This window comes from Anguilla rostrata, chromosome 5 (genome assembly GCF_018555375.3).
Source record: "Anguilla rostrata isolate EN2019 chromosome 5, ASM1855537v3, whole genome shotgun sequence".
In the NCBI taxonomy this organism is placed as follows: Eukaryota; Metazoa; Chordata; class Actinopteri; order Anguilliformes; family Anguillidae; genus Anguilla; species Anguilla rostrata.
In genome coordinates this window covers 43948676-43970043 of record NC_057937.1, presented here as the reverse complement: position 1 = coordinate 43970043, position 21368 = coordinate 43948676, and the positions used below count along the sequence as shown (strand labels likewise).

General features: G+C 44.8%; 1 protein-coding gene across 7 annotated transcripts in view; it reads right to left on the bottom strand.

The window, feature by feature from the left end:
• Positions 1 to 4755: 4755 nt before the first annotated feature.
• Positions 4756 to 21368, bottom strand: part of LOC135255352 (E3 ubiquitin-protein ligase NEDD4-like) — a 40056-nt gene continuing 23443 nt past the window's right edge. For 3 of the 7 annotated variants that reach the window (XM_064336425.1, XM_064336424.1, XM_064336419.1), the window contains 28 exons: positions 20649 to 20769; positions 19232 to 19396; positions 17919 to 17984; positions 17736 to 17801; positions 17542 to 17607; positions 17216 to 17281; positions 17011 to 17073; positions 16735 to 16797; positions 16531 to 16593; positions 15852 to 15917; positions 15529 to 15597; positions 14255 to 14374; positions 13117 to 13323; positions 12920 to 12997; positions 11004 to 11058; positions 10854 to 10912; positions 10451 to 10516; positions 9966 to 10195; positions 9065 to 9186; positions 8902 to 8972; positions 8388 to 8483; positions 8215 to 8288; positions 7852 to 7912; positions 7511 to 7570; positions 7311 to 7418; positions 6978 to 7074; positions 6672 to 6744; positions 4756 to 6582 (listed from right to left, as the gene is read on the bottom strand). In XM_064336425.1, the coding sequence (XP_064192495.1) occupies positions 6480 to 6582; positions 6672 to 6744; positions 6978 to 7074; positions 7311 to 7418; positions 7511 to 7570; positions 7852 to 7912; positions 8215 to 8288; positions 8388 to 8483; positions 8902 to 8972; positions 9065 to 9186; positions 9966 to 10195; positions 10451 to 10516; positions 10854 to 10912; positions 11004 to 11058; positions 12920 to 12997; positions 13117 to 13323; positions 14255 to 14374; positions 15529 to 15597; positions 15852 to 15917; positions 16531 to 16593; positions 16735 to 16797; positions 17011 to 17073; positions 17216 to 17281; positions 17542 to 17607; positions 17736 to 17801; positions 17919 to 17984; positions 19232 to 19396; positions 20649 to 20769 (2554 nt within the window). In that variant the 3' untranslated portion in view covers positions 4756 to 6479. The remainder of the gene's footprint in view (positions 6583 to 6671; positions 6745 to 6977; positions 7075 to 7310; positions 7419 to 7510; positions 7571 to 7851; positions 7913 to 8214; positions 8289 to 8387; positions 8484 to 8901; positions 8973 to 9064; positions 9187 to 9965; positions 10196 to 10450; positions 10517 to 10853; positions 10913 to 11003; positions 11059 to 12919; positions 12998 to 13116; positions 13324 to 14254; positions 14375 to 15528; positions 15598 to 15851; positions 15918 to 16530; positions 16594 to 16734; positions 16798 to 17010; positions 17074 to 17215; positions 17282 to 17541; positions 17608 to 17735; positions 17802 to 17918; positions 17985 to 19231; positions 19397 to 20648; positions 20770 to 21368) is intronic. The other 4 variants (XM_064336422.1, XM_064336421.1, XM_064336420.1 and 1 more) reach the window with 4 other exon arrangements.

Below are 21368 nucleotides of genomic sequence, written 5' to 3'. Positions count from 1 at the left end.
TCCACACAGCATTTGGATCAATAGCAATGTTGAAAAAACAGCCTCAGGTTATTAGGAAGAGACTGTACTCTTGTTAGATTGTATCTGTGGGGCTCTGATTGGTACTGTGTGCTGTGTGTAGGCATTTGGTGAGAAAAGCAGGACAAGGGAGCATTATTGTAAAGCAAGTCAGTGAATTTCCATTTCACCAAGTTCCTGCCCCTTTCTGTTCTTAATGTGGTGCTGATACCCTTGGTGATAATCAGAAGAGGGCAGGTCATTATATTAAATAATTTCTTAACTCATTTCCAGTCTGCTTTAAAAATGATAATCCACCTCTTCCTTTTTCCCCGATTCTTTGTAGTTTTCCCAGGGTTGTGAATATTATCCAAAAGCATTGTTGCATGTAAGGTATCTCAAATCAAAACAGAAGGCTGAGACTTATAACTCTAATTATCTCAGACAAATACAGACCTCTGAAGATTACATATGCCATTTTGGAGGATTGTGATAGGATACTTGTGGTCCAGCTAATCCTTCTGTGGATTACTTACAGAAATTAAGGCCTACGCTGGCAGTGTGGGGGTAGCACTTACACCTCAGCTCTCTGATCAGGGAGATAGGGGTTATTATCACTCCCATGTGGGAAAAACACTGTATTACAGTGTGATAGGGAGAACTTTCCAGAATGTTTGAACATTTGATCCTAGAATGTAGCTATCCCCTCTACATTTTCTATTTGAGAGAAATTGGGGAAATATCTGTGTAATGTGTCATTCTGCTACAGGCTATTGTGAATGGGTCATTGAAAAATTGTTCCACACCAAATAAATCAGGAAATCTGTTTTACTTTTTACCATTCAACTTTCAACAGCTCCATTGCAGTAAATGGTATATCAACAAGCATTTTTGATTGATTGTATGACATGCTTTCAGCGACAAATAAAAAGTTATGGTAACAGCAAAGTTTAGTGGAATTTTGTTGAGGTGATAGTGACTAAAAATCACTTAGGAGTTAATGGACAAACAGCAGTGGCTGCTGAGTTAAGCAGCGATAAGACTATGCTAATGTAGGACCGATGGCCTATCCTCATCTTAAAATGGCCTTGGTAATTATGAGGAAATATTGATAGAAACTGGACAGCTGCCCAGTAAATGCCGATATTGATCCGCTGTTCATTTCGTTTTAGGAAACAACCCCCCACCCTCTTTCCAGACCCTCATTCACCAGCAGGACAATGGCCCCAGCTGCAAGATCTGTGATGCAAAATGGCAAGAGAACACTGTGCACAAAGCCACATGCAGTTATGTCCTTTGACAGAAATATCATGGTGACTCTTAAAACAGTCAATTGATACGTGTGACAATGTGACCAAATTAAGTCAGATTTCATATTTTGACAACATTCTATTCATTTATTAATTCATTACACTTTTATTCTATGCCTAAGGAATGTGAACTGGCATAAATATCATATTTTCCACAAACTAGTGTAGTTTTAGTGTCACTAAACTTAAATGTAGTTTTGTTGGGTATATTCATTGGATTTAAAGCAAATTGATACAGACACATCTAGTGCCACTGAATTCTGAACAAACAACACCCATTATTAGCTCTATGCTAAAACATAAGATAATAGGCTTGTGGATTAAAAATCATGTAAAATTTTTGTCAGAAGGATTTTCATCTTTTTCATCATTTTTTTAAATGGGTGAGCTCATTTTTAAATGAAGGATATATGGAAAGAGCCCGGTATGAATTGGGTGGTTCAGCCAATCTCATGATTGTAAAAGTCTGAGCCACTGTGACCTTTTTAGGGACACAAACTGTTTTTGATGTTACATAATATCTCTGTGTAAACAACAAGGCCCTGTTTGTGCTGACCCTTCAGACGGAGGCTCCTCCTATATATTCGTTCCTAGATTTGGTTTTTCAAACTGCCAATATGGCATCGTTTGGAGGGTGGGGTGAGGGTGGTCGCCACATGGCCAGAGGTCAAACTCTGAGGCTGGATCAATAGAGTAAAAGTCATTATCATGTATGAATGTTCGGACGATCCAGCGAAAGGAGATCCGGCAACCCCCAGGCCCTCCTACCATTGGACAAGGAGGGTGTCATCCTGCTCTGAGAGAAGCCCATCCCCATTGACCCTCTCAACGTCCAAAGGCCAGAATGGAATTGTGTGTGACCTATCACCTGACCCCTGGAAGGGTGGTCCCCTCCCCTGCCCTGCACAGCTCACATTTGGTGGGGGTTGGGGGACAGCAGACAGAAACAGAGAAGAGAAAGCCGGTGCCTGGCTGACGCTATTGATAGCTTTTAATGCAAAACAGCTCTGAGCAAGGTAGTCTGCTGTGCTTTTTCTAATTTTTGTTTCCCCAATAGTGAGGTTTGAAATGTAATGTTAAGTGGATCATTTCACTCGGTAGGTATACCAAGTTGACACTTTTTACAGCTAATAAAATGGTTTCTTTTTTTCACAAGGTTTTAAAAGATCTATAAGGATAAATTATGTTAATCCGTTTATTTTCCATTCACTGTTATGCTTTTCAGAAATTTCCTGAAACATTTCAATGTTTATTAGTTGTTATTTCTGTTAAGATGCTAGATGCTGGGCATTTGAATTTTGCAAAGAGATAGTGTTAAATATTAATTCCAGACAGAGTAGCATTGCATATGGTGCAATATATAATTTGTATTACTCACAGTATATCTTTGAGTTATACTGCTAAATTCCACATATGTACATAAAACGTTACCTCCTGATTCGTTGACGTCAGAATTACCAAGATACAATTTTTGCCAAAGCCGATCTGCTTTTTAAAAATGTACAATTTGATATTAAAACCGGAATATCAAAAATACAACAGAGGCCCTATCTACTTGTTAATATCCCACAAGACACAACGTTAACCATGTATAATACAAATCGTTCTACTGAATGCATACCGTATTTAAAAAATAGCCTATATTTCATAGAGGTAGTGAGATACTTTTTTTGTCACCATGAGCCATCAGTTCATCTGATATCTTTCACTCGGACGCAAACACATTATTTTTGAACAGAAATACTAATTTCGAAGATTGAGGAGACAAAACGGGATGAATAAATGATAGTATCGAAACCGTAGCCTACGTACTTTAACGCAAACATTTTTGAGCCCAGTTTTCCTCGAATTAACATGAAACGAACTGTAAGCACGATGCCACCGTCTGGATCACACTGGTATTACAACAAGTTCTTAAACACCCTGAGGTACAATCGAAATGGTGTGAATTTCATATTTTGATTACCTATTCTGCCTCAGCATTGCACCGTACAAGGCAAGAACTTTAGCCAAGTATTTAGCCTACAGAAAGCTTTAAATGTATAACCAACAGTCATAAAATCAATGGTAGAAACACCATGAATCAAGGCAAGATGATACCAGAGTTGAACGCAGGACAGATTACAGCGGATACATGGCAAATATTTTATTATCCTTGCTATCTATGGCACTGAATCATAGACCTCAGTAATGAAATGACTGCTCGTGAGACAAAATTTGAATCTTTCATCATCAATAACTTTGGTATCTTGTCAGAAAAATGCAATAATTCAAACTATGGATATTATGGATGTCATTATTTTAAATGTTACCTTTTGCAGATGCTCTCTTATACAGGTTCAGGCAAAAACAGTACCAATGCCAAGTCGTCAGGATCTAATATTAATACAAAATCTTGCTACAAAGTTAGACAGTAGGTCTAACTGAGATAGAGACTAGTATTATGAAGAAGCAAATGGAATCAGCATAAGATACCATTTGCTTCCTCAAAGGCAAACAAAACGCTAGAATCAAGACTAGACACTGGAAGCTCTTTTATACCTGCACTGAAAAAGTAATTAAACACACCTGACTAATCAGAAACAGCTGTGAAGGCATTTCTCCAAAACATTGTGCTGGCCTGAAATGGGGTGACGATGTATAAAAAGTGCTGTCATTTCTACAAGGTGAAACCAAAATGTATAATGTATACCCTCTAACAAAAGAGAAAAATGTGAATTGTTTGATTACAAATGTAAAACTGTGGAGTACAGAGCGAAATTAAGAAAAACGTGGGCAAAAACATCGAAAGTGGTGGATACCTCAGGCCCTACGTTGGACTGGCAACCTGTCCAGGGCGTTTTCTTGTTTAGGCTCCACCCCCCACAACAACCCTGACCAGGAATTACCGTAAGTGGTTTAAGACAATGGATGGATGGTAATATGGATGCATACTTCCGAGTATGAAAACTCTTGACAGTATTAAAAACTGCTAACAGAAATGCATGCATACTGTGGTGAAATTAAATGCATTTTTTTCATTAAAAATCTAGAAGACTGATTGGTTGTTAAATATGCAACCTGCAGAAGGCCACTTTCATTTTTTTCTTACATCTATATTTAAATGAAATAAATTAATAAAAATTAAATAATTTTAAAGAATATGTGTATAGACAAGGATACGAAAAGCACTACATAAATGCTACCCAGGTGTTCCTTTGCTTAGAGTCCACATCCACTGGTTCTATTTCTGTATGGAAAGGATTTTGATCATTACACAGGATCATCTTATCATGATTTCCACAAGCAGAGGACAACATGCAGCACCGCCATACTTACGCAACTATAATAAATGCATCTTTAGCTAGCAAAATTCAAGGGACATCTACAAAAACAGCTCTAAGAAATTCAGGAGGTTGTGGGTTTTGAATATGTACTGTAAGTCTGTGATAAATGAAATTCAGGCAGGTGGAAGTCACGTTTTAATTTATTCATTTCGCAAAGTATGCCACCATTTACTTCGGCATGCAGTTCATTTTAAAAGGTCAAAAACTGTTTTACGAAGGTAAGGAAATATAATTCCATAATTTACTCCGTTAATATAAAAAGCACTTCGTACATCCATTTGTCAGAATGACGTGAATTAACTGCGTTTGTGATATATACATTTTTAATCAATTTTCTTTCAATGACCTCTGATTTTTAATTTTTGTGGACATTATTCATCCATCTCCCTTCGGGTAAGATTTTTTTTTTCAATGAATGATAAATCTGATAATCATATTTTTATATATTTAGAGCAATATATATAGTACAAAGGCATTATAATTTAACAGTCTGGCAAAAAAAGTGAGTATTCATATTTAGCAATGCTTAATTGTAAACATTTACTTAAGTCAAATATACACTTTAAAAGCAGGTGATTCTTTTCAATAAAACAATACTTAACCAAAGCAATCTTTGAGCTAAAAGGATGACAAAGAAATGTCATAAGACTTTCCAAATTCATAAAACAAAAGTGCTTACTTTTTTAAAGGCAAAAAAAGACTGTATAAAAAGTAAAGATTCTTAAGAATTAAAGAAAAAGTAGAGACTTTCTTTTGTCATCTGTAAACATCTGTGACAGTGGTAGTCATGCAATCATTAAAAACCTGAACTTCATTCAGACATATATCACAATCAGGTTTTTAAAAAAAACAAACAAAAGAAACAAAACAAAACAAATACAAGGGATAATTGTATTTGCAAACGTGAGTGAACATTGACACCAAATATTCAGGAGGCAGAAGTAGAAGCAGCTTTGATGAGCTCTTTTGGAGCTTCAGCAGTATTTTTTTGGTTATTCAAAATGAATTCGCTATGCCATTTACAAAGCATAGCTCACAAGAAAATGGATTCGGCCTCGGTGTCTGTGAAAACGAAGGGATTCAAAGAATCGTAAAAAGCTAGACGCCATTGATTTTCGATCAATGCAACAACAAAAAGAACAGCTAAGCCTGGAAAGAAGTGCATTTTCAAGAGTTTTTGACTGGGTTGTCCTTCAAGTAGCCCACTGCATCTTCAGAAGCGCTGAGGAAGATTGTGACAGTTCACTCCGCTTTCTGGGAACACCAAGAAGAAGCCTGCACTGAAATGGAGCACAGGCCCTCTGGCTGGACCTCCACACAGCATAGACCTTCTCCAACCCCTTTGAGTCCACTTAAAAACTCATACTGTACAGCTGATACACCCATATCAAAGCAGAGGATGCATTCTAAGATCTGCCAGGATTATAATAGACTACTGTTATCTGTGTTTATAAACAGATTTATAAATATATTAACATATATGTATACATACAGGCATATTTAAGCATGCTCGTACATGTACACGCATGGTGTACACATGTACGCGGTGTTCCTGTAAACGTCAGAGATGGTCGGTGAAGTGAACGCTAAAGATACAATAGCAGCGTCTTGCTGCTTCGCTACGATCCGTGGGAGAAAGAAGCAGGAGCACAGAGACACCCGGACGCACTGGCAAGCCTCCTCCCCTTCGCGGGAGGTTCTCAAAAGGGCCGGATTCCCCGGCCGCACGGTGGTCCGCTCCCGCAAAAAGCCCCGTCGTCCCACGGCATGGCGCCACTCAACGGTCGCCCTGCCCGGGCTCCTGCGGTTACCGTGGTCACTGCGCTGCCCGCGCCCGCTCCCGCCCCTAATCCACGCCGTCGAAGCCCTGCGCGTTCTCTATGGCGATGTGAAGCTTCTCCCGCAGCTCCTCGAACGACTCGTACGGGGGCAGGTCTAAGCGGTTGAAGCTTTGGGAAGTGAAAATGAAGTGGAGTTAGATAGTGAGAATGACCGCTCCTGCAGTCACTGAACAAGGCCGTGATGGAGGAGGACTTACCACGTGTGGGCTCTGGGAAGCTTATCTGGTGTGCCCCACTGCTCTATGGTGAACAGCTGTGGACCGTTGGAACCTGATTTTGGTGGGCAAAAAACACACACACACACATACACATACGCAAACACGCACAAAATGAATTAGCTACTGACTCAATATTTAAATGGTAAAGATTCCAGCCTGCAACACAGAGAGACCACAACTCACTCATGGACGGTTGTAATTTTTGACGTTTTCTAGGCTACACCGCGGAGGTGTTTCAGTATGAAAAGAGAGGAAGAGCACGCCGCAGAAGGGAGGAAGGCCTACCGTACAGCTCTGCGAACCCGTTCATGGGCACACGGGACGTCCCCGTCACAAACTGCAGCAGACGGATGCGCTTCTCCGCGTCCATCAGCAGCACCGTCTGGCAGCAGGTAGGATGAGCACTTTGTTAGAGTCAGGAACCGTCTCCGCTGCCCTACTTTGCCCTCCTCTGCCGCTGCACGCTAACCGCCCGATACTGCTCGGATACAAGGCTGGCTAAACCTCGTTTGAGCTTCATCAGTTTCAACTGAGTTTCTCAGCAGCGGAAGGAGCACAGAGCCATGGAACATTCTCTCTGCTCCCGCCTCTGTCCCGCCTCCCGATTGGACGGCTTACCTTCCAGAACCACTGGATGACAGGCTGATTGGCGAGGTAGCCGTTCTTGTACTTGGTGTTCTCCCGCCAGTCGTTGACGTCCACGTCTCCCAGGCCACACATGAGCAGCTGGAGGGGGAGAAGAGACAGGGTCAGCTTTACCTCAGGGGGCGTGGCCACCGGACACACATCACAGCGCTGTAGACAGGGACAAATCTCACCTCCAGCTCATTCTCATCAAATATTTTGATAAGATCCTGAGGTATCAGCTCATAAAAGCCCTGGAAGAATAAACAGACAGGAATGTGTATATTTGGTTACAGCACGTAAAAACCCTAAAAAAGGCGACAGTAGGTTATCAGTTGAAGGCTTGGAATGGAAAATGCATATAAAATGGATACTCAGAAGCCAAAAGAAATAACGTGGAATGAAATAACTTAATTATCTTATCAAATTTGATTAATTTCTTATTTTTATTTTTTCAGAGGCAGTAGGTTACTTTATTTTTATTTTAAAATTAAAATGAGACCGTTTTAGAAGTGCAATTTATGAGATTCTTTACCTCCTTAAAAGAAGTCATCTGCTTGAGTATCCTGTTCACAAACCTCCACTGCATGACGAGGCTGGAAAAAATACATAAATAAGAAAACTTCTTTTTCAAATCCAAAATTATGTGGGGCACAATGACATCGTATTGCCTGAAAGACAGCTTTTGCACCCAGTAGGAGGAAATTATAAATATATAAATGAGCAACACCTAATACCACATTAGTATTTTCAAACAAGTTTATTCAGAATTTCCATGACTAATGTTTGTTTAGGGTAAATGCAGCAATGGGAGAAAGAGACTTTCGTCTAACAACACTAGCGAAACACATTAAAGGTGTGCTTCTTCTCTCTTCCAGCAGGGGGCCCCAGTACTCACTGGATGTACTCTTTCTTGTTGTCATCGGTTACCACAATGTCAGCTCCTCCCGGCTTCAATTCGTGCTGGTGAGTCTGTGGCAGAGAAGAGACGACAGGTTCAGATAAAAAAGAAAGAATACGGAGAGCAGCTTTTTGAGTGTCTCTGAAATGTCTGGTTTTAAATAAATTCACCTGTCCAAAGAGCTCCTCGTCGATGGTGAACCTCAGGTCCAGGTCTGTGGGGTCGTTCTCCAGGATCCACTTTAGGGAGTTGAAGTATTCGCTGTCCTGAAATCACAACAGAAGCAGCGGTAAGGTCGCGCTAATTCATATTAAACAAAGCCTTCCTTTTCCTAAGCAGCAATACACAAACATTTCAGACAAATAAACATTTTGAAATACAAACCAGACACCAAAAAACAAAGGTGATGACATGGAGATATGGATGACAATGATGACGAGAATAATAACGATAACAGTTAGAGGAAGAAAACACAATCAATCATGATAATAATAATGGCGAATTACTAATATTTAGTGATGATGACAGTAGATGATGATGATGAGTTCAAAATTGTAAGAGTAATAACATCAAATATGATCATCATCTTGATTAAGAGGATGACAGTAATGATGATTAGGTTTGTGAGAATGCTTAAAAAATAATGATCAGAGCTGGTGATGCTAACGGCTAGCGCTAACTGACCACGGACTCCATGTCCTGCAGAGTGATGGGCTTCTGCAGCATCATCTTGTAGAACGGGCGGATGAAGAAGGCTGCGGAGAGACAGAGGCAGAGACAGAGGTGAGGCACGTTGGCTACCGCCACGAGCGAACGCCCCCGCTGCCGAAACGGGCCCCGCCCTCACCGTCCAGCAGCTTGCCGTGGTACACGGCCATGCCCGCCACTCGACCGATGAACTTGAAGTAGGAGAGGTGGTCCTCGTTGCACAGCCCTGAATTGGGGTTGATCTGCAGCGTGTAGTTATCCCTGTGAGAGAGAAGGCAGACCTGGTGGGTTTGGAAGAGCAAACAGAGTACAAGAGGGGCTTCTGTAAGGATTCCCCTCCATCTTAAAGGCATACTATGCAGGATTTTGACCTTGCAAATCTTATAAAGTAACCATGCTAAGACATATCTATGATGCACTGGCAATGTCTGTCTTCACGTATTTTTGACAAATTTGTGCACCTTCTTCCTGTATTTATTCTAAAATGTGTTCAGGACGTTTCTGGGTGTGGCACTGTTTTCTGTGTGGAGAGGGGTACGGGTGGCTGCAGAGATAGCAAAGGAATCCAGATACAGCAAAGCATAAAGGACTACAGTGAACCTTGGAATTGCTTGTCCTCAGTGGTGTCAGGTGAAGTTAGCCAAGGGGATTAAAAGCGATGCGGAGTTGGCTTGTATTATGTTGGACCTGTAAGTAGCATTCCTTACTTTCAGACTGCGAGGGTCGGAAATTTTCTCATTTAAAGTTCCAACAAGAAACCACTATTACGAACGACATAATGGAACTAATTTAGCTATAATTGAATCCGCCTTCTTTCTGTCGCTCATTTCATACCTCTAGCTATTCGCTAGCAACGTTAGGTTGGGGTAACTTACTCAGCAAGAGTGGGTGGGGTTGAAGACGAAGGAGGAGATTTATCTGATTGTAAAGACAGGCAAAGAAATCCTGCATAGTATGCCTTTAAACAAGCAGGCCTACAGAACTCGGGGCCGATGTTCTAAGATCCATGAGAACGACTGCAGAGAGCCAGAGAGACTCACGTGGCCGAGTACTCAAACAGCCCATAATATGGGTTGAACATCTCCTTGGATATGAGGAAGAACCACTCCCGGGCCACGCCCCCGTAGTCCAGCCCCTTCTCGCCCTCGAACTCGATCCACAGGCGCGCCTTGAGGAACTCCGCCCGTTTGACGGACAGGATGCGCCTGTAGGAGTCCTCCAGGACCGCCGTCCGCCGGAGCTTCATCTCGAAGCGGTTGGGTATGTCAGCCTGGGGTTTAAACCGGCACAACTTAAATGGAGCAGTCTGAAATTTCAATATCTAAATCACACCGTCAGAATGCCCTGGTACAGATGGGACCTCAGCTCCAATTATCATTTAGCAGCAGCCCAGGGCTTTAAGGTCTACTGGTTTTAATTACATTTTCCACCCTTTTAAATATTTAAATCATTACAGCCATGACTTTGAAACCTGGGGATTCTGGGTCTACGTTTCTCCTCTAAATAAATGCGTGACAGAGCTCACCGGCTTCTTCAGCTTCTTCCGGAAGTACTCGTACTTCTGCTTGTAGTCTCTGGAGTAAGGCACAGCCTGGAACAGACACACGATATCTTCAGTATGCATGCTGCTGCATTGTGCGCCCATAAATCACTTATGGAAATTGACCCTAAAAGGAAAACGCTCAGGAGGCAATGAGCAGAGAATACGATCTTTCAGAGACTATGACTCTGGACATAAATCCAAGAGTGAGGTGGAATCTTCTTGAGGCTTCACAGACTCAACATTTCATAAATTAAATGAAAAAACGCGTTCGGGCCAAATAGCGTTCTCCTGGCATGTGTCGAAAAATAATGTGTTCTGAGAAATTCTTAATCCTAACGCAGTTCAAAAGTTTGTTTCTATGAATAAACGTAAACAGGGTTCTTACAGGTCCAGTTATGGCTGAGCTCTGCAACCTGGGATCCTCCCATTGTGTGGTCTTGGTATCTGTGAAAAGGTTTTCATAATAAAATTGATTAATTCAACTGTAATAAACAACAACCATTGCACATATGATGCAGTAGTGTGTAGTACATACTGTGATCTATATAGAATATCCTTCCGTCACTGTGTATCCTCTCCTCCCAGCCAGGCTAAAACAAGAGCAACAACAAACACGGTGATTTTTGAGGGATCGCATAATGTGCTTGATTCCTAGCATGGGGAAGAATCTATTTTTAGAACACACCTTGGCCGGGTGAGACCACTGGCTGTAAAGAACATGCATGAATGCATAACAACGCACAACAGTGCCCACAACAGTACGTTTTTCCATCAAAATAAAGTCTTAATGCTTAGTTTATTGTGTCAATAAACACAGTCAGTGCCAGATATGACAAAGATTTTTATTTTCAACTCGCAAATGTTGTGCGTCCACAAAACCAATAGACAATGGCTTGCCTTAATACTCAGTTGTGATTGGCTGGGACATGTGCATTATTTATGTATATTATTATACTCCATATTCGCCCAACTATGGAGTAGCGGCTGTAAATGTTCAATCACCGTTCTAAATGAATGTGTATCTGTCTGACTCGATAAATAAAGCAGAAATTTGTAAGAGCAAGCCACCATTACAATATCATACTTACAACAGCGTCAGCTTGATGTCCATGAATGACAGTATAGAGGGCAGCTAGTCAACATTTATGGTATATATTTAGAATTTGGATTGTAGGTATGCCCTCCTGCCAAGTTATGCCTTGGCGGGGCAGCATGCCCCATATATGATTCAGTACTTGGCTAGCTAGCTATCCATGACAAAAAACACGCTGTGAAACCATTTTGACTACAAACCAAACTGAATTTGATATTAGGTAACCCGGTTGAGGTAGTCCACTAGAAAGAGGCATTCGTTGCTAAGTGCTACACTATAGGGCATCGTGTATGTGCCAGAATATCCAAGTAGGCTTCAAGTACGGTTCCTTTGCAATGGAACCATATACTTTGACCTGGCCATTTCCATTACTATTTACAGAGGTAGTAAATTCGCCTCAGGCAACGTCCCTCAGCCAGGGCATTCAAACTTCGTAATACTCAGGCGCTATACATTATCCCACTTATACAACGGCTCACTAACAAAAAACATAACTGCAATGAAAACGTGTTTCAAAATATATACTTGCTTTATTCTGTTCATATTAGATTAAGAAATATCCTGTATTTAATGTTTCTTCATTTTTACACAGGCTACTGTATGATAAATTAATAAATGGAGCCAAGTTCCAACATATAGTAGTACACACACAGCCTTTATGAGAAAATACAAAAGATCAAGCAGGCATGTATCCACCGAGTAATCAATCAATCCATTACTTGTACCCATCCCTAAGACATTTGGTCTTCAACATGATTCTACAGAAAGCATTCTGTATGAAACAAGGGAATGTTGTGGACAGGGTGTTCCACGCCTCACCAAGGATTTGGGTCTGCCAGATTTACATAATCTCAGCACTCATTAGTGACCCCTGCTGGTCCACTGGGTGCCCGACAGTTGAACTGTTGAGCGACATGTGACGTGTGTCTCTGACTAGTGCAAGCCTGACCAGGAACCAGGGTGTGGAAAGAAGCAGCGGCCATTTCACATACTTCAGAGGAGAGTACACACTGGTCGGCACTCTCCTGAATGGACAGTAGAGGTAGTACCAATGAGCACTGACATACATAACAGATCTGCCAATCCAAATAGGTGAGAAAAGGGTGAAAAAATAAAGACAGATGATTTAAAGAAATCTGAGGCCATTTCTAGCTATGACCTTCATTGCGGAGATGGCTCATTGCTGGGTAATGCTGTCGATGACTGAAACTACCCATAGCAAGATCACGCTGTTGATGACTAATAATTTCCCTGGCTGAGCCGCGGTCTTGGCAACTGAAACTGCCCGTGACGTGGTTACATCGCTGATCGTCAGCTGCCCATAGATGGCGGCCCGGCAGTCATGGTGCGGCACTCACTGGGAGAGGTCCAAGGTCAGCGGGGTCAAGCGAAGGTCGTCTCCTCATGTGCACAGGGATTTTCAGCCGTGGGTCTTCCTGTTTGAAGCGAGGGGGGAAAACAGGAAGTGAGATAAACAGGAAGGCAAAGAGAGCCACGCAGTCTGAACAGCTGAGCGGTCAGAAGCGCCGACCGCCCCTCACCGCGTCGCACCTACCCAGGTGGTGGTCTTGGTGTTGTGGTCGATGAAGAAGGGCCGGCCGTTGGGGGCGCTGCGGACCTCCCAGCCCGGGGGCATGAAGCCGAAGTCGTACTTGGGCCGGGGGTCGGGGGAGTGCTGGGGGGACGACTCGGGGGACATCATGGGGGGCTGGTACACCGTCAGGCTCTGCGGCGTCGACGCCTGCGCCGCTTCCGTGGTCGTCTGCCGGCACAGCGAGGAGACGTTGAGCACAGGTACCTGCGTGTGTGTGTGTGTGTGTGTGTGTGTGCGTCTCTATGCATGCGCTCATACATGCTGCACTCAGCTGGCACCCAAGCCAAATAAAAACACTTAGAAAGACCAATGAGCTACATGTGAAAACATAAAGAGATCCCTCTAACCTCTCTCTTTTTCCCCTGCGTGGAATGTCCAGTGACAGCCGTAGGCCTGTCCCATTGCTATAATGTATCCTGTCCGTTTGCGAGAGCGCCAGTGAGCGCATACAGCTACTGGCGCCCATGTGGCCAGCAGCCTCTCCCGTTTCCCCCTGCTGTCTGAGTGGCGCAGACTGACTGCCGGTGCCTGGTCCAACAGAGGAGGCGCTCTTTCACAGTGCCTTTTGGTGACTGGCTCTCGCTCTCACTCAAATCTGGCCCTCGAGGCCAGTGGTACTGCTGGTTTTCATTCCTCCCCTCTAATCCTGGACTGATTTAAACCTGATGCAACAGGTAAGTCTAATGGACTACCAGGCAGAAGCGAAAACCAGCAGTGCTACAGACTGGCCAGATACGAGTGTCCCTGCCTGACAGATAATTATACCCCACTGTAACGGTCATGCTTTGATTCCAGACCACGGCATGCCACAAGTGCTTCAGCTGGACCTGCCACCCAACAGCACTGACAAATATCTCCTCTTATGAGAGGTGCACAGAGAGTTAAATGGGAAGAGAAAACAGCATAGAAGATGGACACATCCACTTCACGCAAAGGAGATGAAATGCATTCAACTGAAACCACAGCACTTTACAGCTATCGCAAGGCCGACAAACAGCAATGACGTGCAATTAACCATTAGCCACTTTGCACAGACTGGTACTCCAAGCACTTGTTTTTCTAAGGGCAACATCACACAAACGAGGTGATGTCACGCTACCTGAGTGAGTGGGCGGGTCCACGTGGTGGTTCGGCTGTTGTGATTGACAAAGTACACTCTCCCTTTACTATCCTGCTTTTCCTCCCAGCCCGGTGGCAATCCTGCCGAGGTCGGCAATAGCTATTGACCGCCATGAGGGGGGGGAAAAAAAAAAAAAAAAAAAAAAAAACACTCCACATAAGAAATTTTTGTGAACCAGATACAGCACAATAACTGCAGGCAGAGTCAGCGTCTCCTTCACAGCAAAATGGCCCCCAGAGGAGCCTGCTCAGAGCCGCCGTTCGGATGACGGGAGGTCAGCTGGGGTGTTTTCTCTTTAAAAAAAGAGGCACCGGCGAACAATAACTCTCGTCTCCTCGCCGAGCGCAAAGCGCTCTTCTCGTTCTTCAGAGCGAGGCCGCGGCGGGCCCCCCGGTACGTGACAGCCGGAGAAGGCCGTTGTTGCCATAACAGCGAGGTCAGCAACTTCCACGGCGGCGACAGAAAAGCGGCGCAACTTAACTATCTGGGAAAATGGACCGGCCGAAGGGCAGAGCCGACGCGCCCGAGATTACTTTTATGGAGCCGGGTCTGAAACGCAGCAGGTATTGTGCCACATCTGTTCTGCTTGAATTAAGCCCCGCAGTTTGAGTAACAGATCTTATCTTTTTCTGATCCAATCTTTGTTCCCTTATTTTTTTTTCCACAGTTAGAATGCTGGCCTGTGACATCACCGTGCTGCCCAAATGCCCGTGTGCTTCTGAGCGCCGGCTGATCTGCGCAGCTGTTGCACAGCTGCTGCTGCAGTCACTGCGCTGGTGCAGGCAGACTGCAGGCACCTCATGCAGTGCGGTGGGGGTGGGGGGTGGGGAGGGTTGAGGGGGGTGGGTGTTGAAGGGATCCCCTCCCTCCCTGGTGACAGCATGGCCAGCAGTGCCTTACCCCAGGGGCTCCCAGCCCCACACAGCACCGTTACAGTGAGACTTGTAGTCCAGACTGTGTGTGCATCACTGCACCCAGGGCTACTGCTTCAGCTGGAAGCCCTGCCTTTATTGGGCCTTTTCTTTTACATTAGCACACTGTGGTTAAAGCTGCAGAAGCAGAGGCCTGGGGAGGAGAAGGCGAGGTCTGCCCCACTTTTTATTCTCTTAAACTTCGCACTTGGAGTCACTAGGCGAGCTGCAATTCCCCCGTTATACACCACCAAGTGCAATATAAAAACAGAAATGGGAAAATGACACAATAAAACTGACTAAAATAACTGGCTTAGAAGAAAAATGAGGAGCCGTACGCACCACAGGGGGTATGGTGGGCTGGTCCTCGGAGGGGAGATTGTGGGCACTCCCCCTACGGGTGCAGGGACTCTGGAGATGGAAGAACACGTATGTTATGGCTCCATCCATTATGTCCAGGAACTGCAGTTAAAAACTAGCCTGTTGGCTAATATTGGCACATTTACAATAATGTTCATAAACGTGCGTCAGAGCTGCAGAAATGAAATTGTACAATAAATGTCAAAATGTCATTAAATCTGTGAAATGCAATTTCCATTGATAATGAAAATGGCAAACGAAGCAAAAAAACAAAAATGGCTGAATAGATAAAGAATCGCACACACCCCAGGATATGCAGGGTGGTCTTCCGCAGACAGGGTGTGTGCGCTTCCTCTGCGATTGCTGCGATTCTGCAGGGTAAAGAGCACGGTTATCATTGTACGGCAACATCACTGAAATGCACATTCCCAGTGCCAAACATGAGAGCTTTTCCTCAGCCTTGAATTTCAAAGTGCATTCTGCCGATAATCCACCAGGTGTCTCTGTAGCCACTGTAATTTGATTCACAGCCACAAACAAAGCTTTGTGACTGCTAAGTGGATAATAGAGGCTTTAAATGAGCCTGAAAATTGTTCAGTACCACACCCAGCTCTTTAACTGGAGAATGTTGCTCAGACATACGCCCCAGCTATTTAAGACGAACACTGCGTTTCTTTTTAAAGTTGGGGATAATTTACATACGCCAAACAGCTTAAACAACTGACCACACTCTAAATCAACACTGAAATACTATCTACGGCCATGGAGGGACATAAACAGGTGACAATGGGAAAGATCAGACAGTGGCAGGAGCAATGTCTTATATAAGAGAACATCACAACCACTCAGCTGCACTGATTAATTTTATGCTAATGATCTGCATGATAATCTCACATATTTAATGATGCACTGTTTAACCCAATTATTACACAAAAACGGGCCGAAGTGATAGAACCAAATGACCTAAATGCAAATCAAACACACCGCTGAGTGCATGGGGTCTTCAGCGGTCAGGGTGTGAGCACTGCCCCGACGGGCACAGGGGCTCTGTAAGACAGACAGAGGAAGGGAGAGAGAAAGAGAGCACATTCAACTCTGCAGCCCAACATCGCAGACAAGTAATCTCCCTCATACAACTACCAAAACAATAAAGGATAAAATGGCCGAGTAAATTAAATTAATACAAACCACGAGATGCTTGGGGTCTTCTGCAGTCAGAGTGTGGGCGCTACCCCTACGGGCACAGGGGCTCTGTAAGACAGACAGACAAACAGACAGAGAGAGAGAGAGAGAGAGAGAGAGAGAGAGAGAGAAAGAGAGAGAGAGCGAGGGAGAGAGAGAGAGGGAGAGAGAGAGAAAGCACTGTCATCTCTGCAGCCCAACATCGCAGACAAGTGATCTCCCTCATACAATTACGAAAACAATAAAGGATAAAATGGCCGAGTAAATAAAACGAATACAAACCACGGAACATTTGGGGACTTCTGCAGTCAGAGTGTGGGCACTGCCCCTACGGGCGCAGGGGCTCTGTAAGACAGAGCACGCTCATCTCCACACCCCAAAATCACAGACACGCAATCACCCTCATTCCCCGCAACGGCAAACAAAAACAGCCAGCTATCGGAACATTAAAGGATAAAACGGCCGAATGAATAAAAATCATACAAACCACGGGGTACATGGGGCGGTCCTCGGCAGACAGTGTGTGGGCGCTCCCCCTACGGGCACAGGGGCTCTGAGGGTACGAAAGCAGAGATATCCCTTTAATATCTACATCACCAAAATTTCCCCACATACAACACTATTAATACTCTGCTAACAAATATAGTATTCTGCGTTTGGTCAAATGAAAACTGAATAAACAATTTTTTATGTACTGTCTGTTGAAGGTACTGTCTAACAAATTAAAAAATTAAAGAATAAAAGGTCTTATTAAATATATCAATATTAATAATACATTAATAACATTTTTATATGAATAAAAATGGCACACACCACAGCAAGTATGGGGTGGTCGTCAGCAGATAGAGTGTGGGCACTTCCTCTACGGGCACAGGGGCTCTGGTGACAGCAAACAAAGCGTAAGAGATAGCTCTTACACACAGACAGCACTGAAATGCAGTCTCCCATGATAAAGGCAATATCAGGAACCAGGCAAATAACACCACTCAGGTAGAAATCGTACACACCACAGGGCGGAGCGGGTGTTCCTCAGGGGTCAGAACTTGGACGCTTCCTCTGCGATTGCAGGGACTCTGCAGGGCACAGAATTGTTTCTCTGATTACCTGCTCCGCTGAACCACACAGCACCGCCTGGTAAAGGCAGTGCCAAACGACAGGAAGAGCCTTAATAAAACACAAAGCGCACGCACCACAGGGCGAACGTGGAGGTCTTCAGGCGACAGCGCGTGGGCGCTTCCCCTGCGGGCGCAGTGACTCTGTGGGCAGGAGAGACGGGTCAGAGACGACATTCGCGTGCGTCGGGGGCTTCATTTCTCACAGGAACACGGCATGCCGCACCATTCTTTCATCTTTTTTTTTCGCTTTACAGATTCCCGTATCCATGGCAACGCAGTCTACATTTAAAATATTATTCATCAATTATGCCGCTGAAAAATGTATCCAACAAATAAAATGGGGGGGAAAAAATCAGGGTTTTCCACAATACACCTTAAAGATTTTGGGGCGATGAGGGGTATTGACCCAGACTCCAAATTCTGAGGCCCCAAATGTCTGAAGATCAGTCCTATCATTCCAGCATAATTTATCAATTCCAGAGGGCATTACAATGTTTGCCAGACTGCTGATTTTTCACTCTGCAGTCCTCCAGCTATGCTGGCACACTGGAGCACTGCGTAATGAGCTGTTACAGTGGGTATAACCTAGCAACAAGTGGGACAGGGAAAACCCTAACAACAGAAACAAACTCATCATTTCCGGTTTGTTACATTCCTCTCTATAAAGCTCCCGGTAAAAGCACACAGCAACCCAATCCCAGCTCTGAGATGGTGAATAGTTTCAGAGTGGCCCACAGAAACCCAACCCCAGCCCTGAGATGGTGAATAGTTTCAGAGCAGCCCATAGGAACACAACCCCAGCTCTGAGATGGTGAATAGTTTCAGAGTGGCCCACAGAAACCCAACCCCAGCCCTGAGATGGTGAATAGTTTCAGAGTGGCCCACAGCAACCCAATCCCAGCCCTGAGATGGTGAATAGTTTCAGAGTGGCCCACAGAAACCACCCAGCCCTGAGATGGTGAATAGTTTCAGAGTGCCCACAGAACCCAACCCAGCCCTGAGATGGTGAATAGTTTCAGAGTGGCCCACAGCAACCCAATCCCAGCCCTGAGATGGTGAATAGTTTCAGAGTGGCCCACAGAAACCCAACCCCAGCCCTGAGATGGTGAATAGTTTCAGAGTGGCCCACAGAAACCCAACCCCAGCCCTGAGATGGTGAATAGTTTCAGAGTGGCCCACAGAAACCCAACCCCAGCCCTGAGATGGTGAATAGTTTCAGAGTGGCCCACAGACACCCAACCCCAGCCCTGAGATGGTGAATAGTTTCAGAGTGGCCCACAGAAACCCAACCCCAGCCCTGAGATGGTGAATAGTTTCAGAGTGGCCCACAGAAACCCAACCCCAGCCCTGAGATGGTGAATAGTTTCAGATCAGCCCACGCTGTTCACCGTGAGGGACGCTCGCCGTTCGCTGGCGACGGCCCCCGAGGCCTGCAGGCGTCCCAGGTCCTCGCAGAAGGCGTGGAATTCCAGGGGGGAGTGCGGCGGAGGCGGGGAGAGGTGCCCGTGGTTTCCGTGCATCGCGCTCTCCTCCTCCGTCACGATTTCCCAGCTCTGTGGGGAAAAAAACGTGCGGCACGTTCTTAAACACGGGCAAATGCAGCAGCTGCCAGATAATTCTAAACACTTTCCAGTTCTTAAAGTGACCCTTCCTTTCACCCCTCCTTTCGTACAGTCATAAGCCTTTCAACAGTGGGGCAGTAGGGAAGACAGCAGTTGCTGTTCAGCTGAGTGGGGAAAGCTTCCTTATGAGGAGCTGCAGACGGTGCACAGCAAATACCCACAATACTTAACACTACCTCACCAGCTGAGTGTTTAGAGTGCCCTGAAGAGCTTCTACAGTTTAAACACCCAAAGCACTGAGCGCAAAATTAAGAAAGCTTTTCATTAGGCGAGTCGGCACACACAAAAACAACCTGAGCTTAATCTCAACAAGAAAGCATTCCTGTCTGTTTACACATCCAGCAAAGAGCTTCTGGTGCCAGCACTAGCGACAGGCACTTATTGGCACACGGTGTCCCGACCGGTGTTTAAGGTGCGCTGAGGATACATTTGAAAATGTGCAGCAGTCCCATGGGGGTGCACGTTTCACACGCGCTCCGGCATCAAGCCGCCGGCGGCAGGGTTTCCAGGAACGCGGTCGGGGAGCTCCTCCGAAATAACAAACGGGACAAACGACACCACTGGCGCCGACGAGCGAAGTGTCATTGTGGAGCCGTGAGCAGCAGAACAGTACGTACTGTAAGTGACCGTGTTTACCTGTGCACTGTCCAAACTGCACGCAGGAATAGAACAGCTACAGTAAAACACTGTGTCTTCAGTTATAGGGAGAACACAACAAATACAGCAAAGTAATACGACTGCTGTGTTTACACAAACACTGATTGGTTTCTGTATTCTGCATAATTCCATTGAGATACAGTATATCCACCGGCACTTGGGTAATGAGACGTGGTGAATGTATGCTAATTTTTATATGTACAGAATGCAGAAGAGGACTAGCAGAGTGAGAGACTTTGATTGGCTGTTGTGTTCTGAATATAGAGAAGGCATGAGAGTAGGCTACTGAGGGAGTGAGACAATTTAATTGGCTGTTGTGTTCTGTGCATAGAGAAGGCATGAGAAAATTGGTAAGGAGTCATGTTAGAGACTGACTATGTTATACACAGTAAATGTGTTAGGCAAGGCTTGAGCAGTGAGGAGTCTCAGTGATTGGCTGTTGTATTTCTGCATACAGAGCATAAGAGCGGGCCAGTGTCATGTGAGGCGGGGGACAGGGCGGGGCCGGAGGCGGGGCTCTCCTGACCTCCGGAGACTCCTGGCGGGCGTGGCCGTCGTGGTGCTCCGATATCTGCCGTCGGGCGGCGAAGGCGTGCTGCGCCTCCCTCTGAACGGTCTGTCGCTGCTCCGCCTCCAGATGGCTGTCCCTGCCGGACCAGATGGAACGCTCGGTGAACGATGGCCGCCGCTCCTTATTTAACCCCAAACCGGCCTCAAACATCACCGTCTCACTTAAACCGACGCTCGAGGTGCGCTCAGGGGCTGCCTGTTATCTCTCTGCATCAGCGAGATTTAAAAACAAACCCCTCTGTCTGGAAAGAAAGCCACGTTAAATATTTGTGAAAGATACAATATCTTATGCCTGGATGCAGGAGCTGTGGTTACTGTTGACGCCTTCATTGCCATTGACACTGGTGTCCTGGTTAATTTAATCGCAACTGCTACTGGTTCTCTACTATTTTCATCAGTGGCTAAATGTTATTTGCAGGTTATATTTAACAAATTGTAAAACTGGTACAGTGAAGCAAAAGAGAGTGAGAGAAAGTAGAGAGGGAGAGAGTACGAGGGAGAGACAGAGAAATTAAAACATATCAATCAGGATCTGGCTCAAAGTATTCAAATCAGAAATTGAACCACTGTATGACAGTGAATTGTGCAGTCCGCATACAAAGCAAGATTTTGCAAACTGGGACTAACACACAACTGGAACTCTGCATGCAGAGTTCTGTAAAACAAAATCCACTAT